General features: G+C 37.3%; 2 protein-coding genes and 1 long non-coding RNA gene across 3 annotated transcripts; 1 reads left to right on the top strand and 2 right to left on the bottom strand.

Moving 5' to 3' along the window:
- Window positions 1-11,391: 11,391 nt before the first annotated feature.
- Window positions 11,392-12,311, bottom strand: LOC117241109 (adrenodoxin-like protein 2, mitochondrial; the record flags this gene model as incomplete). Its single annotated transcript, XM_033507090.1, has 3 exons — window positions 11,392-11,544; window positions 11,912-12,044; window positions 12,209-12,311. Coding segments are annotated over 3 exons (327 nt in total), but the record flags the coding sequence as incomplete, so codon positions are not given.
- Window positions 12,312-12,589: 278 nt separating this feature from the next.
- LOC117241110 lies at window positions 12,590-12,996 on the bottom strand. The gene is made up of 3 exons (XR_004494900.1): window positions 12,879-12,996; window positions 12,735-12,781; window positions 12,590-12,603 (listed from the first exon to the last, which is right to left on the bottom strand). It is a non-coding gene; the product is annotated as an uncharacterized LOC117241110 (long non-coding RNA).
- A 787-nt stretch (window positions 12,997-13,783) lies between these two features.
- On the top strand, window positions 13,784-15,352 carry LOC117241108 (survival motor neuron protein-like). The gene is made up of 4 exons (XM_033507088.1): window positions 13,784-14,071; window positions 14,252-14,434; window positions 14,560-14,647; window positions 15,054-15,352. The coding sequence occupies exons 1-4, from the start codon at window positions 14,018-14,020 to the stop codon at window positions 15,350-15,352; spliced, it is 624 nt and encodes a 207-aa protein (XP_033362979.1). The 5' UTR covers window positions 13,784-14,017.
- The last annotated feature ends 8,293 nt before the right edge of the window (window positions 15,353-23,645 follow it).

Genomic DNA, 23,645 nt, shown 5'->3' with positions numbered 1-23,645 from the left:
ATTATACACTTTAGAGAGGACTGGTTGGGTCAGAGTGATATAAGCTTACAAGTTCTCGAGGAGTTCTACCGAAGTTACATTTACGTTTGCATAATTTCACCGAAAAAGATACTCTGTAGAATGACAGGTTCGTTTGTTTATGTGATCCGCGATCGCAACTATTTCAAGGAGATTTTATAAATAACCATACACACGATATTCAGTGTATTTTCGTATTCTCGTTTATTTTTGGGAGATTTGTAAAACTGTTGAACAAAATAATTGAGTAACGATTATATTTGCTGAGAAAAAGTCTTTTTCTCTGTACCCCTCCTTCTACGTCAAGCATGTAGTATTGACAATAAGATTGACAATGGCTGAAAGTAATCCAAAAGAGTTTTCACCATGGTTATCGGTAACGAAAAAGATTTGAATCATCTTTAATACTTATTCGTAACTAGAATCATTTCAACTAAAATGTAAATTCTTATATTATAACTTTTTTAATTTGTTATGGCCCCTGACTACAACCTAACCTATCATTCTTATTTCGTAGGAGAAGACGAATGCCGTGAAGGCGTTAGCGCGCGAACAGTGCGAAGCGGCGGTACAGCTGCAGCAGCAGCTGCAACAGCACCAGAACCAGCACCAGCTACAACAGCAACAACAACTACGTGGCCCGTTAACCATCCACCATGCTGGCTGCCCAACGAAAGTCGGGCCCGTGACGAACCAACTAAATACCAGCCACGTGTCGTGTAAAATTTAGGTAAAAATAAGGAACTTGTTAATTTTCGAAAAGGAGATTAAGTTCTTTTTATTTTTTTACTCAATTTATACAATTTTTTCGGTTCGCGATGATACACTTTCGATACTTGGATTAGTTAAGAATTTCTTTATTAGACTGACTGGATGATTTTGAAGGGAGCATTTATATTCTTCCATTCGTTGGAGTGGGAGAAGGTTTTGTTTATACTTAGTGTAAAATTCGGAGAACGGCTGGAGGGATCGAATGCCACTCAGGCGGCTGAGAACGGGTGCTGACCGGACGGTCACACGCGATAAGGCGTTCGGAATTTCGGTTTGTTATATACAGTTGCTCGAATTTCGTCTGTGACATTCCCCCCTTCTTAGATTGAACTTGATCCCTCAAGTTTTCTTCTGAAGATTTTTGTGGAATCGGGCTTGACGTGGCTTGAAAATTACAGCTGATTCCTCCTCTTCATCTGAGTGGTATGTGTTGGTTGGAATATAGATGTTGGGTGTTGAGCCCAGGGTGAGTGGTACTGGTGGGGCTGTCGCATTGTGGCTGTTGATTACAGTTTCATTTCGGCAGCAAAATAAATTGATACATAATTTGTTCGGTATACATTTCCTGATGCATTTGAATACCCCTATTTTGTTTAATCCATATATACCTAGTATGCCTAATGCTATGTACCCCAATATCTGGAGCGTGGTTAGTCCCCAATACTGTATAATTTTAATTCTGTGTTCGAAATTAAGAGTTTCTATCTCGTCGCCTATTTTATCGATCGTTGTTTTATAGCCTTGTAAATTATCTATTATTTTCGGTGCTCGCTCGAGTTTATCTAATAGATGAGTGAAACTATCGTTTGTTTTGAGCGCTAGGGTTTTGTTTTGATTTCGTATATGACTTCGTTTTTTGTTTCGCCTATACGCATGTGTTCGTCTTTGTACAATATATCGCAAGAAGTGTTAGCTCTTATGATGGAAGGCTTGTCAAGTTTTTGTAAGGTATGTTTCGTTTGGCAAATTGTGTCTATTTTATCGGATTTGCTGGTATCGCAATGTAACAGTTGCTAGTTTTGAGCGGTATAAAGCTAATGTCTTCAATCTTAAGTACAGTTATTTGACAATGTTCAATGTGTGGTTTGAAATTTATTATTTCGCTGCGACAATCGGTTCTTGAATTTCTGTCATGGATAGGTAGTGTTTGTTTGCATATAGCGGTTCCGGCTCGATTCTTACAAAGTTTGTTGATATACTCGATATCAGCGTTTATAAATGAAAGACCTGAAGTTAAATATATCTGATGTTCGACTACTGGAGCCAAAAATACTCCATTTCTTTTACTCGGGATAGGATATACTTGTAATATGTTCCATTCTGTGTTAGAGACTAAAGGTACTATGATCTTGAAAAATATTTTGTCATCTATTGTGAAGATTTTAATATCACTGATGTCGAGTATGAATTGAAAATGTTCGGTTTTGGCAGAAATCGCGGTGTTGTACATCTGGCTACCTATTGTCTTGGCGTAATTTTCTATGAATTCATTGGGGTCAAGTATTTGTGGACTAATTATTCCTTGTTTGCCTAATATCATGACGTTAAGTATTTCATCTAATTGGAAGTGTAAAGTTTGCACCGCGGTGTCGACTTTCATGATCATCTTAAGCATAGATCTATCGATATTTGCCTGCTGTTGTAATCTTAATATATCACTATATGATCTCTCTAAGTGGTTTAGGTTTTCTGAGTTTACAATTTTTCTAATAAGTGATGTTTGATTAGCAATTATGGTCTTGATTTTATTATTATCATCGAATAGTTTGTCCATATTTTTGTTTATGAGCGTAAGATCATCATCGTCGAGAGTCCCGAACAGACTTTTCGATACGGAACCTATGATGTTAAGCAAACCTCGGGTGCTCCGGGTATGTGTTAACGCTTTCAAGTGTTTTGCGAGTTGTTTTAGGTTATTGATGCGATTTTGTAATCCGCCTAACTCTTCGACGTATTGTTTGCGGATTGCACGTGAGTCTATTGTTAATTTATATGATTCTATTGCGCTTATCTGTTCGTATATGTCGCTAGTGTCTAATCCTACTATTACATTGGCAGTGTCGCTGTATAAATATCCTTTTCCTATGTTTTCTGCGAATACAGAGTTTCCTTCTAATGGTGTAATATTTATTTGCGCGGATACTATTCCGGCAAAGAGGAGCGTCGACCTGGAAAGTAAGGTTTTAAACGATTACCGTGTATCTTTTTGTCTTGAATCCGATAGTATGGAGTACATACTTTATCAATCGTGTACGGTCCTAACCATTCCACATCAAGTTTATGCCTTTTATGATCGTTATGTATTAAAACGGAGCCTCCTTCTTTGAAAACTGATTGAGGCTTTATAATTTTACGTTTTTGATCGCGCTGATATCGCTGTTTACTTTTGATCAATGTTTCGCGAGCGTGTCGGAGTCTAGAGTCCCATTCCTTTTTGCGGAACGTGACTTCGTCTGCGTATGTGCGTTGGGGATTCTTGGATATCGTGGAGGGAATATTGGCTTGGTGTCCGAATGTGAGTTCGAATGGCGTGTAACCAGTAGAGTCGTGTATCATTGTGTTATATGCAAGGCATACAAAGTTAAGTTGATCGTCCCATTCTTCATCCGAATTTCGCTGTATCGATTTTAACATGTCTGTTACTACTGCGTGTGTCCGTTCTAACGATCCGTTACTTTGTGGGTGGAAGGATGTCGTTTTGATATGTTTGATTTTGAACGCGTCTTCGTACTGTTGCATTAAACTAGATATAAAATTCTGTCCGCGGTCAGTTAATATCTTTTTTGGAGCGGAAAAGATGTAAATGTAATTATTCAAGAGTGCGTTCCAAATTGTTTCCGTTTGCTGAGTTTTTAGTGGTACGAGTATTAAGTATTTTGTCAATTCGTCATGTATGGATAGAATGTACTGATTGCCTTTTTTCGTCGTTTTCAGTGGGCCTAATAAGTCCATAGCAATTTTATCGTTTGGTTCGAGGGGTGTGTACGTGATACAAGGTTCTTCGCGCGGTCTGATACGTGTAGTTTTAGATGTTTGGCAGGTGTCGCATGATTCTATATGTTGTTGTATACGTTTCATCAAATCTGGTACTCTGTGCCGTTCACGAATGCGGTCGTATGTCTTTTGTATACCGGGGTGTTCTACTAAATCGTGATTTTCTTTCAATAATTCGTCTATTTCTTCGTCGCTATATGTTTGAATTGGTTCCCATGCAAAATTTAATTCTTTTACGGTGTCGTTCAGGAATAGTAAAATTTGTTTGATTGCGTTCTTTTCGGTCTCTGTGAAACTGTCGTCGCCTATACCTATCTTTTCGTTTATATGAATAATTTCGTTTAATTTAGTTAACCATTCGATTCTGTCGTAATTTCCTAGCTCTGTTTTGGATAATTGATAGAAAGATTTACGGTTCGGAGTCATTTTGAGAATTTTGGGTAACGCGTCGGTAGATTTTTCCCAATCGTGATATTTTTTATCGAGTTCTATGTTCAAATTTTCGCGTCGTCTGGTCAGAACATGTATTCTAGATAGTGCGTCGGCTGCAGTATTATCTTTTCCCTTCGTGTATTCTATGTCGTATTCGTATTCTTCTAGTTTTAGTCGCCATCTCATCAAGCGTGATAAGGGGTCTTTGCAATTCTGTAACCATTTTAGTGCTTGGTGATCGGTTCGGATGAGGAATTTCCGTCCTAACAGATATTGTCGGAGGCGTTTCACGGCCCATACTATTGCTAAAAGTTCTTTTTCTGTAGTGGAATAGTTTCGTTCCGGTGGGTTTAGAGCTCGCGAGATATAACAACATGGATGTCCGTCCTGTGATAAGATTGCACCTATACCTTCGTTACTGGCGTCAGTCGTTAATGTGAATGGTTTCGCAAAGTCTGGGAATTTTAGTACGGGTGATGAACACAGTTTGTTTTTTAATGTCTGGAATGCTTCCTGGGTTTTATCTGTCCAATGAAATGGTGTCTCCTTTTTTGTAAGTTCGGTCAATGGTTTCGCGATCTTAGAAAAGTTTCTGATGAACTTACGGTAATAACCCGCTAGTCCTAAGAACGATTTGATGTCTGTGGGATTACGTGGCTGTTTGAAATTGCTAACGGCTTCTAATTTTTTGGGATTTGGCTTTACACCTTCGGCGGTTACTATATGTCCAAGATATTCTAATTCTGGTTTGAGAAATTCGCATTTGTCCGGCTGTATTTTGAGTCCGAGTTCGCGTAGGCGTTGCAATACTATCGCGAGGATGCTATTGTGCTCTTCAATCGACTGTCCGAATATTATAATGTCGTCTAAATATACGAAGCAATGTTTATTTATGAGTCCTCTTAGCGCGGTATCCATCATGCGTTGAAATGTTACAGGTGCATTCTTTAAACCGAATGGCATCCTATTGTAATGATAGTGTCCTTGTGGTGTGGAGAATGCTGTGTACTTTTTAGAGTCTATGTCCATTGGGATTTGGTGGAATCCGGAGGATAAATCGAGGGCTGAGAAGAATTTTGCGTCTGCCTTTTTTGGTACTACCCAGACTGGTGACTTGTAAGGAGAATCAGATGGTTCTATAATGTTCTTTTCTAGCATTTCGTCCATTTGTCGTTTGATTTCTTCTTTATGGCATTCAGGCGGTCGGTAAGATTTTGTGTTAATGATTTTATTTTCTTTTAACGTTATTGTTTGTTTAGCAAGATTAGTGCATGGTAATAAGTCGGTCTCTAGATTGAATACGTCGAGGTAGAACAGCAATATCTTTTCGATTGGTTCACGGAGGGTTTTCTCTATATGCGAAAGTCTAACTAAATCTTTAAACGTGGAGACTTGATCATACGTATTTGAATTGTCGATAAAATTAGTCATTTTGGCTGGGCACTCACCACCATTGATAAAGCATATCGTTGTCGGTTTTCCTTCCAGGTAGACTGTTTTTGACACTGCTTGTTTTGGAGGTACGTCGTTTTCCTGTTGCAATAAAAGTATATTATTGTCAAGTTTTAATTGTTGATTCGAGAGTTCAAATTTGAATTTAGATAGAGCTGGCAAACCGAGTATGCCGTCTTCTATAATTGGAAAGTTGTCTTCTACCACAAAAAATTCTAGAGTTTTGCCAAATAGTTTTATCAAAGCGTGTTCGTTGGTTTTAAATTTAGAGTGTCCCATCGAGAATTTCCGTTCTTTTGTTATTCTTGGTCGTAATACGCATCTTCGCTTGAGTATATTAATTCCTGCTCCGCTGTCAATGAGGAATTTATGTCGCTGTCCGTCGGATCGTAAAAGTACTGTGGGTAGTCTTCCTGTTGTGGCGTTAATTCGTAGGTCTGGTCTATTGGTTCCTCTCTTTCTTCCTTGTGTGTCTCGAGATTGTGGACTGCTGGTGGTCTCGGAAATTGGCTGGGTGTTCGAAAATTTTTACATTGACTGGAGACATGTCCGATTTGCTTGCATTTGAAGCATTTTAATTGTGTCCTTTGGGCAAGTGGTATTTGTTCGGTTTGTCGGAAGCTTCTTGGCATTGGATTGGGTGTTGGAGTTGGTTTTTTAGTGATCGGATTAGGATTATTGGTTGTTAGTCGTTGCTGCTCAGGAAGTCGTAATCGTTCTATTGGTTTTGGTCGTCGATTTCGATCTTCCCCGAAGAATCGCTCGATGTCGGTGGCTTTCTTTTCGGCTTCAAGGATATTGTATGGTGGATTGGCGAGTAGTAATTGTCCTATTTCGCCTTTCAGGCCTCGGATAAAATCGATCACGGAGTCTTTTAAAATCCTGTCGTTCATGGCTCGTCTAGTAATTTCGTCACGGTATTCGTTCGTTATACTGTATTGTAACTTATTGAGCGCTCTGCGGAACCTGATGATATAATTTTGCACACTTTCGTCGTGACGCTGTCTCGTTTCGCGTAGCTGGTCTTGATGTTCTCTAACAGAGTCTTGGTGGCTACGTTTCGTCTTAGGGCATCGTACAGGTGTCCGTATTCGTATATCGGTATATTGCAGATGGCCATTGCGGCTTTACCCGCGATTTTCCCGATTTTGATCATTTTTAATAGTAGCGTGGGTTCGCTACACATGGCTCGTAATTCGCGTACTTCGCGTATGAATTCTTCTACTCCGATATTGTCTTCGCCGTTTAATTGCGGAATACATACTATCGCCTCTTTGGCCCGTAAGCTCGGAGAGGCGAATTGCGGTGGACGGCCTTCGTAAGAGGGATGGTTGCCTTCTTCTGTTCGAATTGGAACGCATGGTGGGGAAGTTCTATCTCTCGCGGCAACAGATTCGTCCATAGTAATAAGGGAGCCTAGTTCTGTAGTAGCGTCGCGTCCTATTTTTATTTTAGAGATATTTTTGCCTAATAGTTCTATTTCCGCTGCACGCTTCTTATTTTCACTGCCGGCCGTCCGTTGTGTCTCTTCTACACGTTGCGCAAGAATTTCAATTTGTTTTTGTATCACGTCGAGTATGGCACGAATCGAATTGTCCGTACCTCCGTTTGTAGAAACGGTTTCAATAGTTTCGACTTTGTCTTTTCGTGATGTGGGCATGATTCTAATTGAGCCTATTGAGTCTGAACTACTGTTGCTATTTGGACTCGAAGCGCTTGAGAAACTGGGTTTTCTCACACGGTATCGTGAAAATGAATCCAGATTTTTCAGCTTACCGTAGTAGCTATGACCGTTGAGGAGTCTCAGGGATGTTTCCTCTCTGGCTGGTTCTAGATTCCGAATATTATTCGTAGGCTTGCTCTGCGCTGACCGTAGTCCTCTCGTCTAGTTTCACCGTAGTGGAACGTTGAATGTGCTGCAGGGCTTCGTAGTAGCAAAGATTTGCACTGGGTCCGTTGATCCTTCGATCTTCAATGATGCGCGTACGCCGAAATCGTAATTTCGTTTGCACTGAAGTGAATAGATCCTGGCAGGATCGCCAAAAATGTCGTGTAAAATTTAGGTAAAAATAAGGAACTTGTTAATTTCCGAAAAGGAGATTAAGTTCTTTTTATTTTTTTACTCAATTTATACAATTTTTTCGGTTCGCGATGATACGCTTTCGATGCTTGGATTAGTTAAGAATTTCTTTATTAGACTGACTGGATGATTTTGAAGGGAGCATTTATATTCTTCCATTCGTTGGAGTGGGAGAAGGTTTTGTTTATACTTAGTGTAAAATTCGGAGAACGGCTGGAATGATCGAATGCCACTCAGGCGGTTGAGAACGGGTGCTGACCGGACGGTCACACGCGATAAGGCGTTCGGAATTTCGGTTTGTTATATACAGTTGCTCGAATTTCGTCTGTGACACACGCAACGCACGGCCGAGCTGCACAGTACCAACACTATCATCACCATCATCATCATCGACACGTGTCAATGTCTCCACCGCCCTTGTTGCTCTCATCGCCAGCTCCGATCGCGGCGACGCACAATCATCTGAACGTGAGCGGACACAGAAACGTGGTTACGCCACCGGATACACCAGCAGATAGATCGCCACCGAGTCCTGGAAATAAGCCAAATAGATCGCAGCATTTGCCACGGGAAGCAACCGGCAGCGTCAGTCCTGGTCTTCCGGCTGCCACATTGGATCTAAGTAGCGCAGCAACCACCAATAGTCCGCATGAATTGTCCACGTTAGTTTAGAAATTTGGTCCGAACATGATATCTTCACATAGGATTGGAGATTAATAGTTGATAGTTAATTTACACATCGATCTTTTTATTTGTAAATTGGGTCGTGGTTTAGAGTTGGTTTGTAAAAATTCGGTCCTAATGGTTAAATGATGAATATTGATTAAGAATAATAGGCATTGATGTACCAATCTTTTTTAACTTATATACTTGAGCACACGCATTGGAGATTTCACTTTTATTCAGTGAAACAGCAACTTCATTACTCGCTTATTCAATACGGCAATTGCATATATTTCATGGACATTTTAACAAAGTTTTGAATAATTTCTAACGGTACAATTGTGATGAAGTGAAAAAATCGTGATAAGAAACAGAGAGAAAAGTTGCTCGTTAATGAATATTGACCAGAAATAAAGTAATTTCTAAAGAATATCCCGAAGACGTCGTAGATATTACGAAAGGAATGATTAATTTATACCCGCGTGTATCTTGCCATTACCATACTATTATTATTATTATTATTATTAATATTGTTAGTAGTACTCGATTACATTATTATTAATATTAATATTATTGCCTTATTATTATTAATGTTATGGAACCTCTAGTCCTAGGTTACTTTCGCTGCCACGAAAGGATAAGATTTTCGAATTTTTGACTATTACGTGTAATTCAAGGTTTCCTGTTGCGCATGCGCAGTAGAAAGAAAGTTAGCGGAACTCAAATCTCGAACTATAGAGAGTTGAAAAGTAGTAAAAGTAAAAAAGCACGAATAACATTTGTATTTGTGCTGGATTAAGTTTGATAATTGAAAATTGAGTTTGATGATAACATTTTTTTCGTATTCGCTTTGGTAAATATTAGTTTTATTTAAAATTGAACAAAGCATTTTATGTTTTTCAAATACGGTACATAATCGTAATATCGAATTTTGTAAACCGATAGTAAGAAACTCTATAATTCGAGACTGGAACTTTGATCAAGTTCACATTGAACGTAAACTGACTTAATTTTGTTATTTAAGCGTGTATACTATACGTGTTTGTTCCTTCTTCTCTTGTGCGCAGGCTATAGCTTAATTACTTCCAATAAACGCAGTTATATCGAATCAATGACCGATACAAATTTAGATATTAGGATTATTTAAACAAGAGATTAAAAACTAAAAAGTATTGTTGTTATACTGCATATGTACATATGCAATATGAACGACAGTTTGTGTAATAATATGTACCCCTCTTCTTAGTTTACTTTTGTATATTTTGCGACATTTGATATTAATTTTATGAGGAACGTACTTACACTTTATCTTTGTAATTAAATGTGAAATGAAAGAAAAGAAATGACATGAGAAAAGGAAATTCGATGTATGAGTATATACGAATTGATGGAATTAAAATTTAACGCTATATTTAAATAGAAGACGTGAAATATCTTGTCATCTTAAAATAACTTGATCATTCCTATTCTTTTACATAAAAACACTTTTCGACTGTAACTTAAGAAACATGTCTGCTAACGTGAAACGTGCCAGAAAAAATTAACAACTTCCATTAAATTGGCAAATTTCTCATTAATATCGTAAAACCCGCGTTTACAAAGATCAGATCAGTGTACATAATATACAAAACAAATGCAGAATATATAAATATAGCACATACGTTCTGAATTATATTCGAATTGGGCAGGGTAACCAAGTGAAAATATGTAAATTTCACGATGTGTAATGTACACTTTATCGAACTTGTAAGTAGTGTAGAAATAGAATATTTTACACGTAACAAAATGTACAAACGACAATACACAAGTTAAATTATTTGTTAGATCCATGTATAACAAGCATAGTACAAAAGTGTTTTAGCTTTATGTACTGGTAATTATGAGAAATACCAACTTAATAGATGTATTTGGTATGTGCCTAGTTAAGAAAACAATAAGTTATTCTGAACAGATAAAGCATTTAGTAGCTTGTGAAGTATGAATTTTCGAAAACGTAAGTATTTTATATCTAAGTAGTTAAGAAACGCGAGCAAGGGAAATCAAACAAAGGAACAAAGTTTTTTTGTTTAAAAATATTTAATTTGTTGTTCTATTATCCGAGGTTAGAAGCGATAATGTACAAAATCTGAATAAATAAGATTCTTCAATATTATTGAATTTTAATTCTAGGGTAAAGTAATATATCCGCATATTTTATTTATATACAATATGTATAAATAATGATGTGATTTGACTAATTTTGTTGAAAGCATATTTGTACTTTTTACGTAAAACTTCAGTCTTTTACAAACTTTCTTGTAATTAATAAACCAGTAAACACAATATTAATAAAATCTATTAAAATTATAAACAAACTCATAAGTTTTAATTTTAGTCCTTAAAGGTTGAAATATTTTGCTCCAATGTCGAGACATTTGTTTTAATCCAAAACATTACTATACTGAATCGATAATGTTGCATGTGCCACGAAAATGATGATAGTGTCGGATAACTTGTTGTGAAACGGAAAAGCATTGCATGTACATTTCTGTTGTTTTGTTGACCATGAGTTTGATGATCTTTTAAACTTGCCCATAGCTAAGAAATCAAACAGTATATCTAAACGAAATTAATTTCAAATTATTTTTTAGGTTCTAAGCTTTTATCTAATCTTTCAGAAGTTGCAACATTTATTCCACAAGAGTCTTTTTTATCATAACCAAGTACACATCTTAAAACCATTTAAGTCTTCCTTAGTAATTTCTTCTTATCTTTAATAGTAACGAAAATAATTTAGATGAACGTTTTAAAATTGACACCCTGTATATCAAAAATAAAAGATATATTTTCTTCATAATTGGATAGGCTTTTTACAATGGCAATGTACAAATATCAAAATTGCAATTATACTATAACATATGTATATATATAAGCTTCACATTTAAACACAAGATTCTTTATTATATTTTTTAATACCAATATTTTAATAATTATAACAAGGGTTTTTTAACAAGAGATGTATAACATTGTATACAAATTTTCAAAAACCTATAGATAATTTCAGTTATGCTCTCGCATCATTAATTGTTGATGGAACTCTTACCTCAATTCCATCTAGTTCCTTAGACATTACTATTTGACAGCCTAGCCGTGACCTGAAATTAAATATTATATAACTGAATATGTCAATAAATAGATTTATTGCTATACAAATTAATACTAATACACAATAAGATTTCTATTTATCCATTTGAAAATCAACATTGTAAATATGCTAATTCAAACATAGATTTGTAATGATTATAGGGTCGTAAATAAAAAACTATGAAAATTTATTATAATTTCAGTTTCGTAGTATTCAGAGATAGCGATTTGAAATTCTACACTGAGATGCAGATTTCGAAGTACCCAATACTAACCTGTTTTTACATAAATTTAAATAGAAAAATTCACTTTATAAAATATTAAAAGGTAATAGAATTAATAATGTGAATGATTTGATACTGATTATTATGAACTAACGTATCTGTTAATTCATATGCTAAATCCAACATGTCCAATTCTTCATCTGTTGGTTTGTCAGGAAGTGCATCATAAACTTCTTTCGAAAATATTAAATGGCACGTACTACAAGTTAATGTTCCTTCACAAGCACCTATATCAATTATATTTTAATATTACAACATACTTATATAATAAAGTATCAAAAGTTAAAAATAATAAGAATATTAAACTTGATAAAAATTAAAATTCTCAAATATTTTCTACCTCAAAATTATTTATTTTAAATTAAGTAAATTATGCTTCTTTAAAACATACCATATCCATCTAAATCAATTTCATTATTTACTACTATGTCTAATATAGTATCTCCAACTTTCCCTTTTGCTTTGATTCTCTCTCCACTTGCTTTAACAAACGTTATATTTTCTCTGAAAATAATATTTATGAAAGATAAAAATTATCTCAATATAATTTTCTTTATTTTTTGTGTTTCTTCAATTAATCTTCTCTTAATTATACCTTAATTATATGTATCACTTATGATAATAGAAATAATTTAAAAATAAGATATACTTGTCTTAATAATACATAAATAAAATTCGTATATCATATATTTATAACAGTGTTATATTTTTAGTTGTTCACTGTCAATGTTGTTCTTATTAATACTATTCTATTAATACTATGTTATTTTTCTAGATGTTATACTCCTTCAAAGAGAAAAATTTCTTAGACATTATTATTAGCATTATTATTTTGACACCAATTTTATATTGGAAGGTAAGTACTGAAATTCTATTAAAAAAAAGAAGGAAAGCACAAGAAAATTTGTATCACTTACTCTTGTTTTTCTGAAAGTGGTTGCGTGGTCGATATTCCTCTTGTTGCCTGCAAAAATGGCAACGTTGTGTTGCTTGTATATTTTGAATAATTTGATGCAATACCGAGAATTGATCTCGAAAATTTTTGTAATTGATTTACTAACGCCATTCCACTGTCATAAATATCATGAGTATGGGACACCCTGACCGAACACCAGATAAGTATTGCGGAAAATATCAATTGGAGATCAATTGTACTTTGTACAAAAACTTCCACGGCATTCTTCGACTGCTATACTGGGACGTTCCCTTACTGTGATAGGTTATAAAACGATTCCTAACACAAGTGACGTATCTCTACCGGACACGTGCTCTTCGGGCCACACGTTTTATGATACAAGACCAGCAAAATGATCAATGTGTAATTTTACATATCTTACATTTTTTCCAAATGAAATATTGTTTTTATTAAACGTTTAAAACCTCAGGCAACATTTATTTCATCTGATTTCAGTTTTACAAATATATATCTATAATACATATCTGTATAAATTACGGTCTGGTTATATCAAACAGGGACCGACACTCGCTAGGGAAAACTGCCAAAAAATTGAATCGTAAAAACCAATATGAAAGACAACAAATTTCTCGTTCTGCGGAACAAATAGAAATGAGCAGAGTATCTTTATCTTTATCTGAGACATTCAAAGCGTATCACGCATACGCTAAACATGAAGAAAACTTTCTTGTCTTCCATGTTCATTTTTCCCTTTCCTCTTCCGAACGGTTTCTTCTATATTTATTTATATGTTCGTGATTGATGCTATTGACAACATACAACTAAGGGGAAATACGAATAGTAATAGATATATGTATAATTCATTATGCAATTTTATAGAATTAAATCTTATTTATCTTCAGATATAAAACCTATATTTACCAGCTGAAACACTAACGCATATGCAGTATAATATAATCTACTTAACAATCTCGTTTTAGTTATAATATGTGATTAATTCTTTTGCTATTTCGCTATAAACAGTTTCTTGTGCATACAATATTTTTTATAGTATTCTAATATATTGTTAGATATTGTAAAGAAAGTAAAATACAGTTATTGAAGTTTGGGAACATTCAATGTTAACCTTGCTTCAAAAAATAACCTTTCGAATGAATGGGGAATAGATTTTTAGTATTATAGTTGGTATAATGTCATCATTGTTTACAATGTGTTAGAGTTAAAAAAATGAGACAAATTAATATTTCAGAAGCAAATTCAATATTTAAATGATGTTATTTTAAAATGGCAGATGATATGAATGTTCCTTTTATACGAGGAAATGGAAACGTATGTATGGTAATGGAAACGTAATGGTTTTAACATTATTTTAGTACAAGATCTTAGCATAATAGTAATTAACAGTATCCATTACCTTTTAGTCAATTTTTGAAAAATAACATATATGATAATTTGCAATAGTTTGATAATAAAATACTTGTATCAATATTAATAACGTATAATTTGCTATCTCAAAAGGATACAGACACAGCCAATGATAATGTTTGGGATGATAGTGCATTAATAGAAGCATATGATAAAGCAATAAATTTAGCAAAAGAAGAAGTTATCAAGCGAATGGGAATGGATGTTAGAAATTCTCAACCGAAAGAAAACCTACAAAATCTTAAGCAGCCTAAACACGCAAGTAAATTACACAAGGTTGTGATTTTGATAGAATATTACAAATTTGATACAGGATATTATTAAATATATTGATTAAGAAGCAAATTATTTTATTTTGCTATTTACTTATATTTATTTGTATACACATCTTCTCTCTATAGAAATGGATCATAGGAGCACCTTATCGTGCAATATACTCAGAGGATGGAGAAACTTATGAAGCTATAATATCAAAAATTTACGAAAACAATGGCACGTGTTGAAGTGGTTACCACTTCTAAGAAAACTCTACATCTGGTCTTTTTTAGTTTTCTCAAGCACTGAAGCCATCGACAGCGTGTAGACAAAAGACTGCGACGACGTCAGGCCATAAACAGTAGACAGGCGACGTTGGCTTCGGGGTTTTTCAGTTATTAGGTAACACAGCTAGCGTGCGGATCTGGACCAGCTCAAATTGTATTTTTACTTATTACACTTCTATTTAAATATATTTTCTACCTTACAATTTATCCGCGTGTTTTCTCTGTTTACACACCGAATAACCTCAGCAGGTTATGGGCCCAGGGCTGTAAATTGCAAGGTAGCAACGTGAAATGAATAAATTGTTAATGTGTTGTGCTTAGTAAAATAAGGGATAGTGCTAAAATGGAATCAGCAAGTGCGAAGGTCGAGATGTTACGCGGCGAAGAAAATTGGCTCCAGTGGCGTTTTGTTATGCGTACACTTTTGGAGGAAGATGACGACCTGCTCAACGTGTGTGAAGGGAATTTGTGTCATCCAGGTAACAGCGCGGAGAAAGAAATCGCTCGTGGAAGATTTTTGAAAGCAGATCGATTAGCGAGCAAATTAATCGTGACCTCAGTAGGAAAGAAACCGTTGGATCTTCTTTTATGTTGCACGACAGCACATGAAATGTGGAAAAAGCTGAATACAGTATATGACATGAAGTCATGAGGATGAGAATTTAAATATGGTCCAGAAGCAGTGCTTCGATTTTAAATGGGAAGAATCTGAAAATGTCTCTTACAACCTATCAAAGTTGGAACTCATAGCGGCGAAGATGAAAGTCCTTGGGAGTGAAATTGATGACAAAATGCTGATAACACGCATTTTATCGGTGTTACCAAACAAATTCGATCATTTTCACAGTGCGTGGGATTCCGTGGAAGAAGAAAAGAAGACCTTAGACAGGCTTAGTACCAGGCTGATGACGGAAGAAATTAGATGGAAGAAAGACGACCAGGAAACATCGGTGGCACTGGTAACAAAAGGTAATAATTATAAAAGGGAACAGCAGAAGCAGTCAAGTAAACGTGAATACGAGAAACAAGGACCAAGTTGCTTTAACTGTGGAAAAGTTGGTCATCTAAAGAAGGATTGCTTTAGATGCTTTATATGCAAAAGGAAAGGCCACACCAGCAAAAACTGTTTTAAAAATAACAGAAGAAGCAACAATAGAGACAACCAGGAACCTAGAAACCAAAATCGGGATCACAGCGGAATTGGTCTATTAGGAAGTACCTCAGCGATACAAACGGCAAACGCTGATGTTTGGATAATCGACTCAGGAGCTACGGATCACATGACAGGACGACGGGAATGGGTCAGCGTTTTCGAAGAATTCGATAACACGGTGAAGATAGAGATCGGCGATGGTCCGTTCATGGATGCGTGCGGCAAAGGAAAAATCAGAGTAGAGACTTTTGTGGACGGCAAATGGGTAATATGTACAATGAACGATGTTCTATACGTACCAGGTATGAAAAGAAATCTGTTTTCGATTAGATCTGTCGCAAGAAGGGGCATAGATTTTTGTATTTCAAAGGAAGGGACCAATTGCATATTTTTACAAAATCAGAAAATAATAGCAAAAGGTTCTGTTATCGGAAATTTGTATAAAGTAGATATGCGAGTTATCATATCGTCGGTTTGTAATTTTAGCAATAGAGCGGAGTCAAACGCGGACACATTGCAGTTATGGCACGAACGGCTATGTCATCAGAACATCAGACATGTTAAAGAATTCTTAAAGAATTCAAATATGAAAGTTGTAGAGGATAATAACTTTTTCTGTGAAGGTTGCGCGTACGGGAAACAGCATAGATCGAGTTCTCACGAGAAAATCAATCGGGCGACTAAACCTCGCGAAATTATTTATACGGATGTATGTGGACCTATGGAAGTCGAGTCATTAGGCAAGAAACTGTATTTTCTGACATTTAAAGATGATTTTTCAAAATTCACAAAGATTTACTTCTTACGACGTAAGTCAGAAGTAATTGAAAAACTAAAAACCCTTTGCCTAGAAGTTGAAAATCAATTTAAGGATAAAATTAAAGAAATTCATAGTGATGGAGGGAAAGAATTCCAAAATAAAGAAGTCAAAGAATTTTTAAGAAGTCAGGGAATTAGGCACACGATTAACGTTCCATACACTCCTGAACAGAATGGTGTCGCAGAAAGGGAAAATAGAACAATAGTAGAGGCAGGTCGGTCGATGCTATATTCGAAACCAAATCTACCGCTGTTCTTATGGGCCGAAGCCATGAACACAGCAGTATATGTCATAAATAAGACGGGGCCGACAAGACAAGATAAGAAAACACCATATGAACTGTGGTACGGGAAACCGCCGAATTTAGAAAAGTTTAGGGTTTTCGGTACTGAGTGCTTTGCTCACATACCTGCGGAGAAAAGGACAAAACTTAACAAAAAGGCTAACAAAGGATATTTGGTAGGCTATTTAGATGACGAACGAGGGTATCGAGTGTACGTGCCAACAGTAAAAAATGTAATATTAAGCCGTGACGTAATATTTAAGCCTGAACTAGAAAATGCGAAATTCGTAAAAGTAAGTTTACCGAAAATTGTCGAGCGCGAAGATGTGAGTGCGCAGAGCGATAGAGCATGTACGTATGAAAGTGCAGAGAGTGAACATGAAAAACAACCCCATGGAACTAGCGACAATGTGAGACAATTGAGAGATAGAGATAAGATCAAACGAACCGATTTTTATGGTAACCCAGTAACGTACGTGGCGGAAAAATTACCGGTGGATTTTAATGAAGCGATGAGATCCGAAAAGAAAGAGTTATGGGAAACAGCTATGAATGATGAAATGAAATCGCACCATGAAAATAAGACGTGGATACTTGTAGAAAAACCTAAAGATCAGAAGGTACTTAGCAAGAGGTGGGTTTTAACGATAAAGCTAAATCCGGACAACTCGGAACGATACAAAGCGCGACTTGTAATAAAAGGGTGTTCACAGAAAGAAGGCATAGATTATAAGGAAACATATAGTCCCGTTGCTCGGTTTGACACAATTAGATTAATGCTCAGTATTGCAGCCAAAAATAATTTACACCTCGGACAGTTCGACATTAAAACCGCATTCTTATACGGAAGTCTGAAAGAAGATATTTATATGAAACAACCAAAAGGTTATGATGATGGTATAAATCGGGTTTGTAAATTGCTAAAAAGCCTATATGGCTTAAAGCAGTCTCCAAGATGTTGGACGGAAAGTTTCACAAAATTTATCTCGAACTTAAAATTTTATCAGAGTAACGCAGATCCTTGTTTTTATATTTATACAAAAGACGACAAAGTAATGTTGATGACCATATACGTAGACGATGGACTGGTAGCAGCTTCAGACGAATCTTTAATTGATAAATTCTTCGATGATTTAAATAAAGAATTCAAAATTACGAGTTCGAAAGAAGTAAAGAGTTTTCTTGAACTTGAAATTAATAGATTAGAAGATGGTTCAATATCCATTCATCAGAGTAGGTATATCGAAAACATATTGGAAAAATTTAATATGAATGAGGCAAACAGTGTTTCTACACCTATCGAGACTAATTGGAACGAAAGTAACATAGGCGATAATGATTGTAACGCACCATACAGAGAAGCCGTAGGGAACGTAATGTTTTTACAAACCGTAAGTAGGCCAGATATTAGTTTTGCAATAAATATAGCGGCGAGACACTTAGAGAATCCAAACCAGTATCAATGGAAATTAGTCAAACGAATTTTGCGCTACATAAAAGGACCGCAGACATGGGACTCTTATATACAAAAGCAGGCAGTCTCGAAACCTTTAGCGACGCTGACTATGCAGGCGACAAAGAAACAAAAAAGTCGACATCAGGCGTTGTATGTAAGTATGCGAATGCGGCCATCACATGGCAATGTAAGCGACAACAATGTATAGCTCTATCTACGACCGAAGCTGAATATGTCAGTGCAGCCTCAGGAGCGAAAGAAATTATGTGGCTAAAGAAAATATTTCTTAAATGTAAATTAGAGATCCTTAAGTATATGCTATGTGTAGACAATACTAGTGCCGTGAAATTAATTAAGAATCCAGAATTCCATCAAAGAAGTAAGCATATTGACGTAAGATATCATTTCTTGCGAGATTTATACAATAGAGGCGAAATTGATATAACGTATGTAACAAGCGAAGAGCAATTGGCAGATATATGTACAAAGGCGTTGCCAAAACCGAGATTTGAATATTTAAGGAAAAAGATAGGTTTGAAAAGTAAAAAAGATATTAAGATGTAATTGTTTGTAAACATGTAGAGTTTTTAGAGAGGGTGTCGAAGTGATTATTACTTCTCAAAAAAAAAAGAGGAAAAACTCTACATGATCTGTTTAGTCTTCTAGTTTTTTTTTTTGTGTAATAAATTAATTTGTATGGAAAAGAGAAAGGCGGCTGGCAAATGTACTTGAGAAGGCATTGACAAATTAATTTTCAGATATTTACGACAAGAGTTAGAAAATATTAAGAGATAATTTGTAAATTTGAGATAATTGTTTGTAGGGATGTAGAGTTTTAGGGAGGGTGTTGAAGTTCACTTCTAAGAAAACTCTACGGCTGGTCTTTTTTAGTTTTCTCAAGCACTGAAGCCATCGACAGCGTGTAGACAAAAGACTGCGACGAAGTCAGGCCATAAACAGTAGACAGGCGACGTTGGCTTCGGGGTTTTTCCGTTATTAGGTAACACAGCTAGCGTGCGGATCTGGACCAGCTCAAATTGTATTTTTACTTATTACACTTCTATTTAAATATATTTTCTACCTTACAATTTATCCACGTGTTTTCTCTGTTTACACACCGAATAACCTCAACAGCACGTGTGTTGTAAAATTTGTAGGTAATACCTTTAGCATGATGGTTATGTCAATTAAGAAATGTACTAAAAATACATATATATGTCGGATCACGATTCGAATTTTGGGCGCGCGACGACTCTTCATGTGGACTAGCCATCGTTTCACAAAGCCGAGATTTTATTTACACGTGTATACAGGTCTATCACTAAGCTTAACAAATAATAAGTACAACTAATAATAAGTCTAACAAACACTAAGCCTAATGAATAATACGATCTACGAATAATTAAATTAAATAATACTATTAGCAATGTTTGAGTTCAAACGAATCCACGGTCACCGGGATAACTCCTTACTAAGCGAAACTAACTTAGACGCAAATGCGACCGTCGAAAATGCTCGATGTATCACTCTCCAAGGCAATCGCAAGAATGCCAGCCTCGTGGAGATTTTTCTCCCTGTACGATTGCATTTTGTTTTCTATACCCGTTTGGAAGCATCGAGAAGGTTCCAAACGCCGCTGCTAGGCACACTCGTTGGAAGCATCGAGAAAGTTCCAAACGCCGTTGCTAGGCAGTTTCTGCCTGGAGTTTTGATTACTAATACAATGTATGTCCCATTGCATCGGCTCCTCCGAGGCAACATCACACGTGGCTAGGCCCGCTCTCGAGGCCGCATGCCGCCACAACCACATTTCTCGGAAAACACATACAACCACTCCAGACCTCCGCTAGATAAAACATCCATCCCGTGACCGTGGCTACGTTCAGCGACCGATTGTCACCTCGAACCCAATCTCGCTTATTACAAATCTTAAGCAATTACAACTATAATAAAATCTAGGCTAAGGTACTAGAGGATGTTCCCAAGATTTCCAAGGAAAGGCTTCGGCTTTCCTTTCATCTCCGACACGGCCATCCTGACTATCACACGTCCTCGGGGGTACCTTCGTCAACAAAACAAAAGGAAACAGGATTAGTATCATTGTGATTGGCATTCAAAGTGCCAGTTGCATTCTGCGTGCTTTCAGTCGGGTCGTAATGACATGACAGACCATTCTCGATTTCACACCCAAATGGGTCTCATCCTTCGAATCGCACATCCTCTCAAAGTTCGTTACATAACCAGCCTCGTAACACAATCGCTGTCAACACTAGACCGCCTCCAGCCTCATGACATTGTCACTGTCGGTACTAGACCAGCTCCAGCTTCGTGACATCGTCGCTGTCGGTACTAGACCAGCTCCAAATCCGTGACATTGTCGCTGTCGGTACTAGATCAGCTCCAACCTCGTGACATTGTCGCTGTCGGTACTAAACCGGCTCCCAGCTTCATGACATCGTCACTTCCAGTGCCTGACCGCACTGAACTCCATCCCATGGCCGCACCTGGGCTCATATAATTCTACGATCCTCTGGGATCGGGGTACGCACATCGCCATGGTCACTGTCCTCGTCATCACAACAGACATCCAACTCCGCAGGAATGCAACTATCCGGCATTTTCCTTAACCTGTCATGACTGTACTTGTATGACCTTTTCCCATCCAGTGTTTTCAAGGTATATCGGTCTCCTTCCAGGACCTCCGATATTACAAACGGACCCCTGAATTTTGGATCCAATTTTGTCTGGTTCCTTTCTTCATTTTGGCGTAGTACCAAATCACCGGGATTAAACCTAACTACTTTAGCTTTGGTTTTATCGAATCTCTTTGTCATACCTAGCACTAGTTTCCATCTCTTTTATTGCCTGTTGTCTTACACTGGAGATATCTATTTCTTTTTCCTCGATGTTATCAGGTAGTAATAAGTCATACGGTCTTGCTGCTCTACCAATCAATAACTCTAAAGGACTCGATTTGGTTACGCGGTTGATGGTGCAATTCAAAGCCAATTGCATCTCCCCGATCGCGTCTTGCCATGAACGCCCGGTCGTTTCTACCGTTGTGAACATATTTTTTTAACGTGCTCATAACACGTTCTACTTGCCCATTGGCCCTACTTGCACCGGTCGCGATCAAATGAACTTTGATTTGTTTGCTTGCACAGAATTCTTGAAATTCCCGGCCCGTGAAACATCTACCCTGATCTGCTATTATCCGACAGGGACTACCGAACAAAAACACGGCGGACTTAAGTGCTTTGATAACGCTAAGCGAATCCAATTTGCGTGTGTGATGTAAGTGCACGAATTTCGTAAAGGCATCGATCAAGACGACGACATACTCTTTCGAGTCATTCTTGCCACTCAGCTTGCCCGTTATGTCCATGTGCACCGTATGCCACGGTATGCCGGTCTTAGGTATAGGATGCAGTTCAGCCTGTATTTTACCTGAACTAGCCTTCGAAACTCTACAAGCATGGCAGTTCTCGACAAAGTTGCGAACGTACTTCGCCATTCCCTCGAACCAATAATACTCATAGAGCTTCTCGAGCGTTTTATCCCATCCTAAGTGCATAATTGACTGATGCACATGGTTGATGACGGACCATCTAAAACCTCTCGGAACAATGGGTAAGCAAGGGGTTCTGCCCTTTCGTTGTATTTTACGGTAAAGTGTACCGGATCGCAGTTCGTAGGTATTCGCGATATCTTCCGCGAGCTCTTCGTTCTGTAATTTATTAACGATTTCGGAGATTTGCGGATCGCGACGTTGTTCCGCTAATAGCCAATCTTCGGAGATTTCGGCCAGATTAATCTCTTTCTCTGCGACCTTGTCTATCGTACGGCGATTCAAGTCTACGGGGTTTCGCGAAAAGAAATCTACGTGGGCCATTCGTTTACCCTCTCGATACATGATGTCAAAATCGAATGTTTGCAAATAAGCCCACCACCTATAAACCCGGTCGTTTAAGTTTACTTTGTTGCTGGAGGCTTTCAAGGAATTACAGTCGGTAACTACTAAGAATTTCCGTCCATGTAAGTAGTGTCGGAAATGCTTGACGGCGCTTACTACTGTTAGTGTCTCCAGTTCGTACGAATGATACCTAGATTCCGCGGGACTGGTTCTTTTACTATAATATTCGATGGCTCTGTTTTCCTTTTCGACTTTGTGCATTAAAATAGCTCCATCCCCCTCCGAACTAGCGTCGGTATGTAGCTCTATGGGACGATTGGGATCAAATATCATTAACACCGGCGCGTCGGTCAGAACGGAAATTATCTGTTGTCTTATCTTTTCGTGCCTGTCCGTCCAAGTTATGTGTTTGTTACTAGAAGTGAGTGCGTACAAGGGTTTCATCACTTGTGAAAATTTAGGAATAAATTTTCGGAAGTAAGAGGCCAAACCTATGAGCTGCCTAAGCTGTGTGACAGTCGACGGTGCAGGTAAAGAATTCAAAGCTTGTATTTTTCCCGGGTTTGGACGAACTTCTCCGTTACGAATTACATATCCCAAATAAAGTACCGACGTTTTCAGAAAAGAACATTTAGCGAAATTGAAAGAAAATCCGGCGTTTACGAGAGTGTTTAGTACAATGTGCAACCTTTCTAGAGCTTGATCTATTGAGTCGGCGATTATTAGAACGTCGTCCAAATAAACAATGACATACGAATAAGCGAGGTCGCCTAAGGCCTTGAAAATGGCTCTCTGGAAAACGGCTGGTGCATTTTTCAACCCAAACGGCATCGTCACGTATTCGTATTGACCGTCGGGGGTAACGAACGCAGTATATTCCGTCGAGTTAGGATGAATGGGGATCTGGTGAAATCCGCTAGCCATATCCAGGCTAATGAAGTATCTCGCACTCTGCAACCTCGCGATTTGGTCAGCAATAAGGGGTAAGGGATACCGATCCGCGACCGTATTTTTATTCAGCGCTCGAAAGTCTACACACAATCTGTCTGAGCCGTCCTTCTTCTTCACGAGTATCATAGGGCTCGCGAACGGCGAATTACTAGGTTTTACGATTTGTGCTTTCATTAATTCGTCTATTCTCCCGCGTACTATTCTTCGCTCTTCCTCGCTAAGCCTGTAAGGGCTTCTCTGCACAGTGACGTTGGGATCAATTAGCCGTATTTCCAACTGACCCGTATTGACGCGAGTACGCGGGAAACCCGTAATGAATGATTCTTTAAATTTTTCGAGAACAGAGATTAATCGATCTCTGTCGTTACC

The sequence above is a fragment of the Bombus vosnesenskii genome, unplaced genomic scaffold, assembly GCF_011952255.1.
Source record: "Bombus vosnesenskii isolate JDL3184/JDL3185 unplaced genomic scaffold, Bvos_JDL3184-5_v1.1 scf7180000015287, whole genome shotgun sequence".
Classification (NCBI taxonomy): domain Eukaryota; kingdom Metazoa; phylum Arthropoda; class Insecta; order Hymenoptera; family Apidae; genus Bombus; species Bombus vosnesenskii.
Note: the sequence above shows the minus strand (reverse complement) of the source record. Positions and strands in the feature narration are given on the sequence as shown.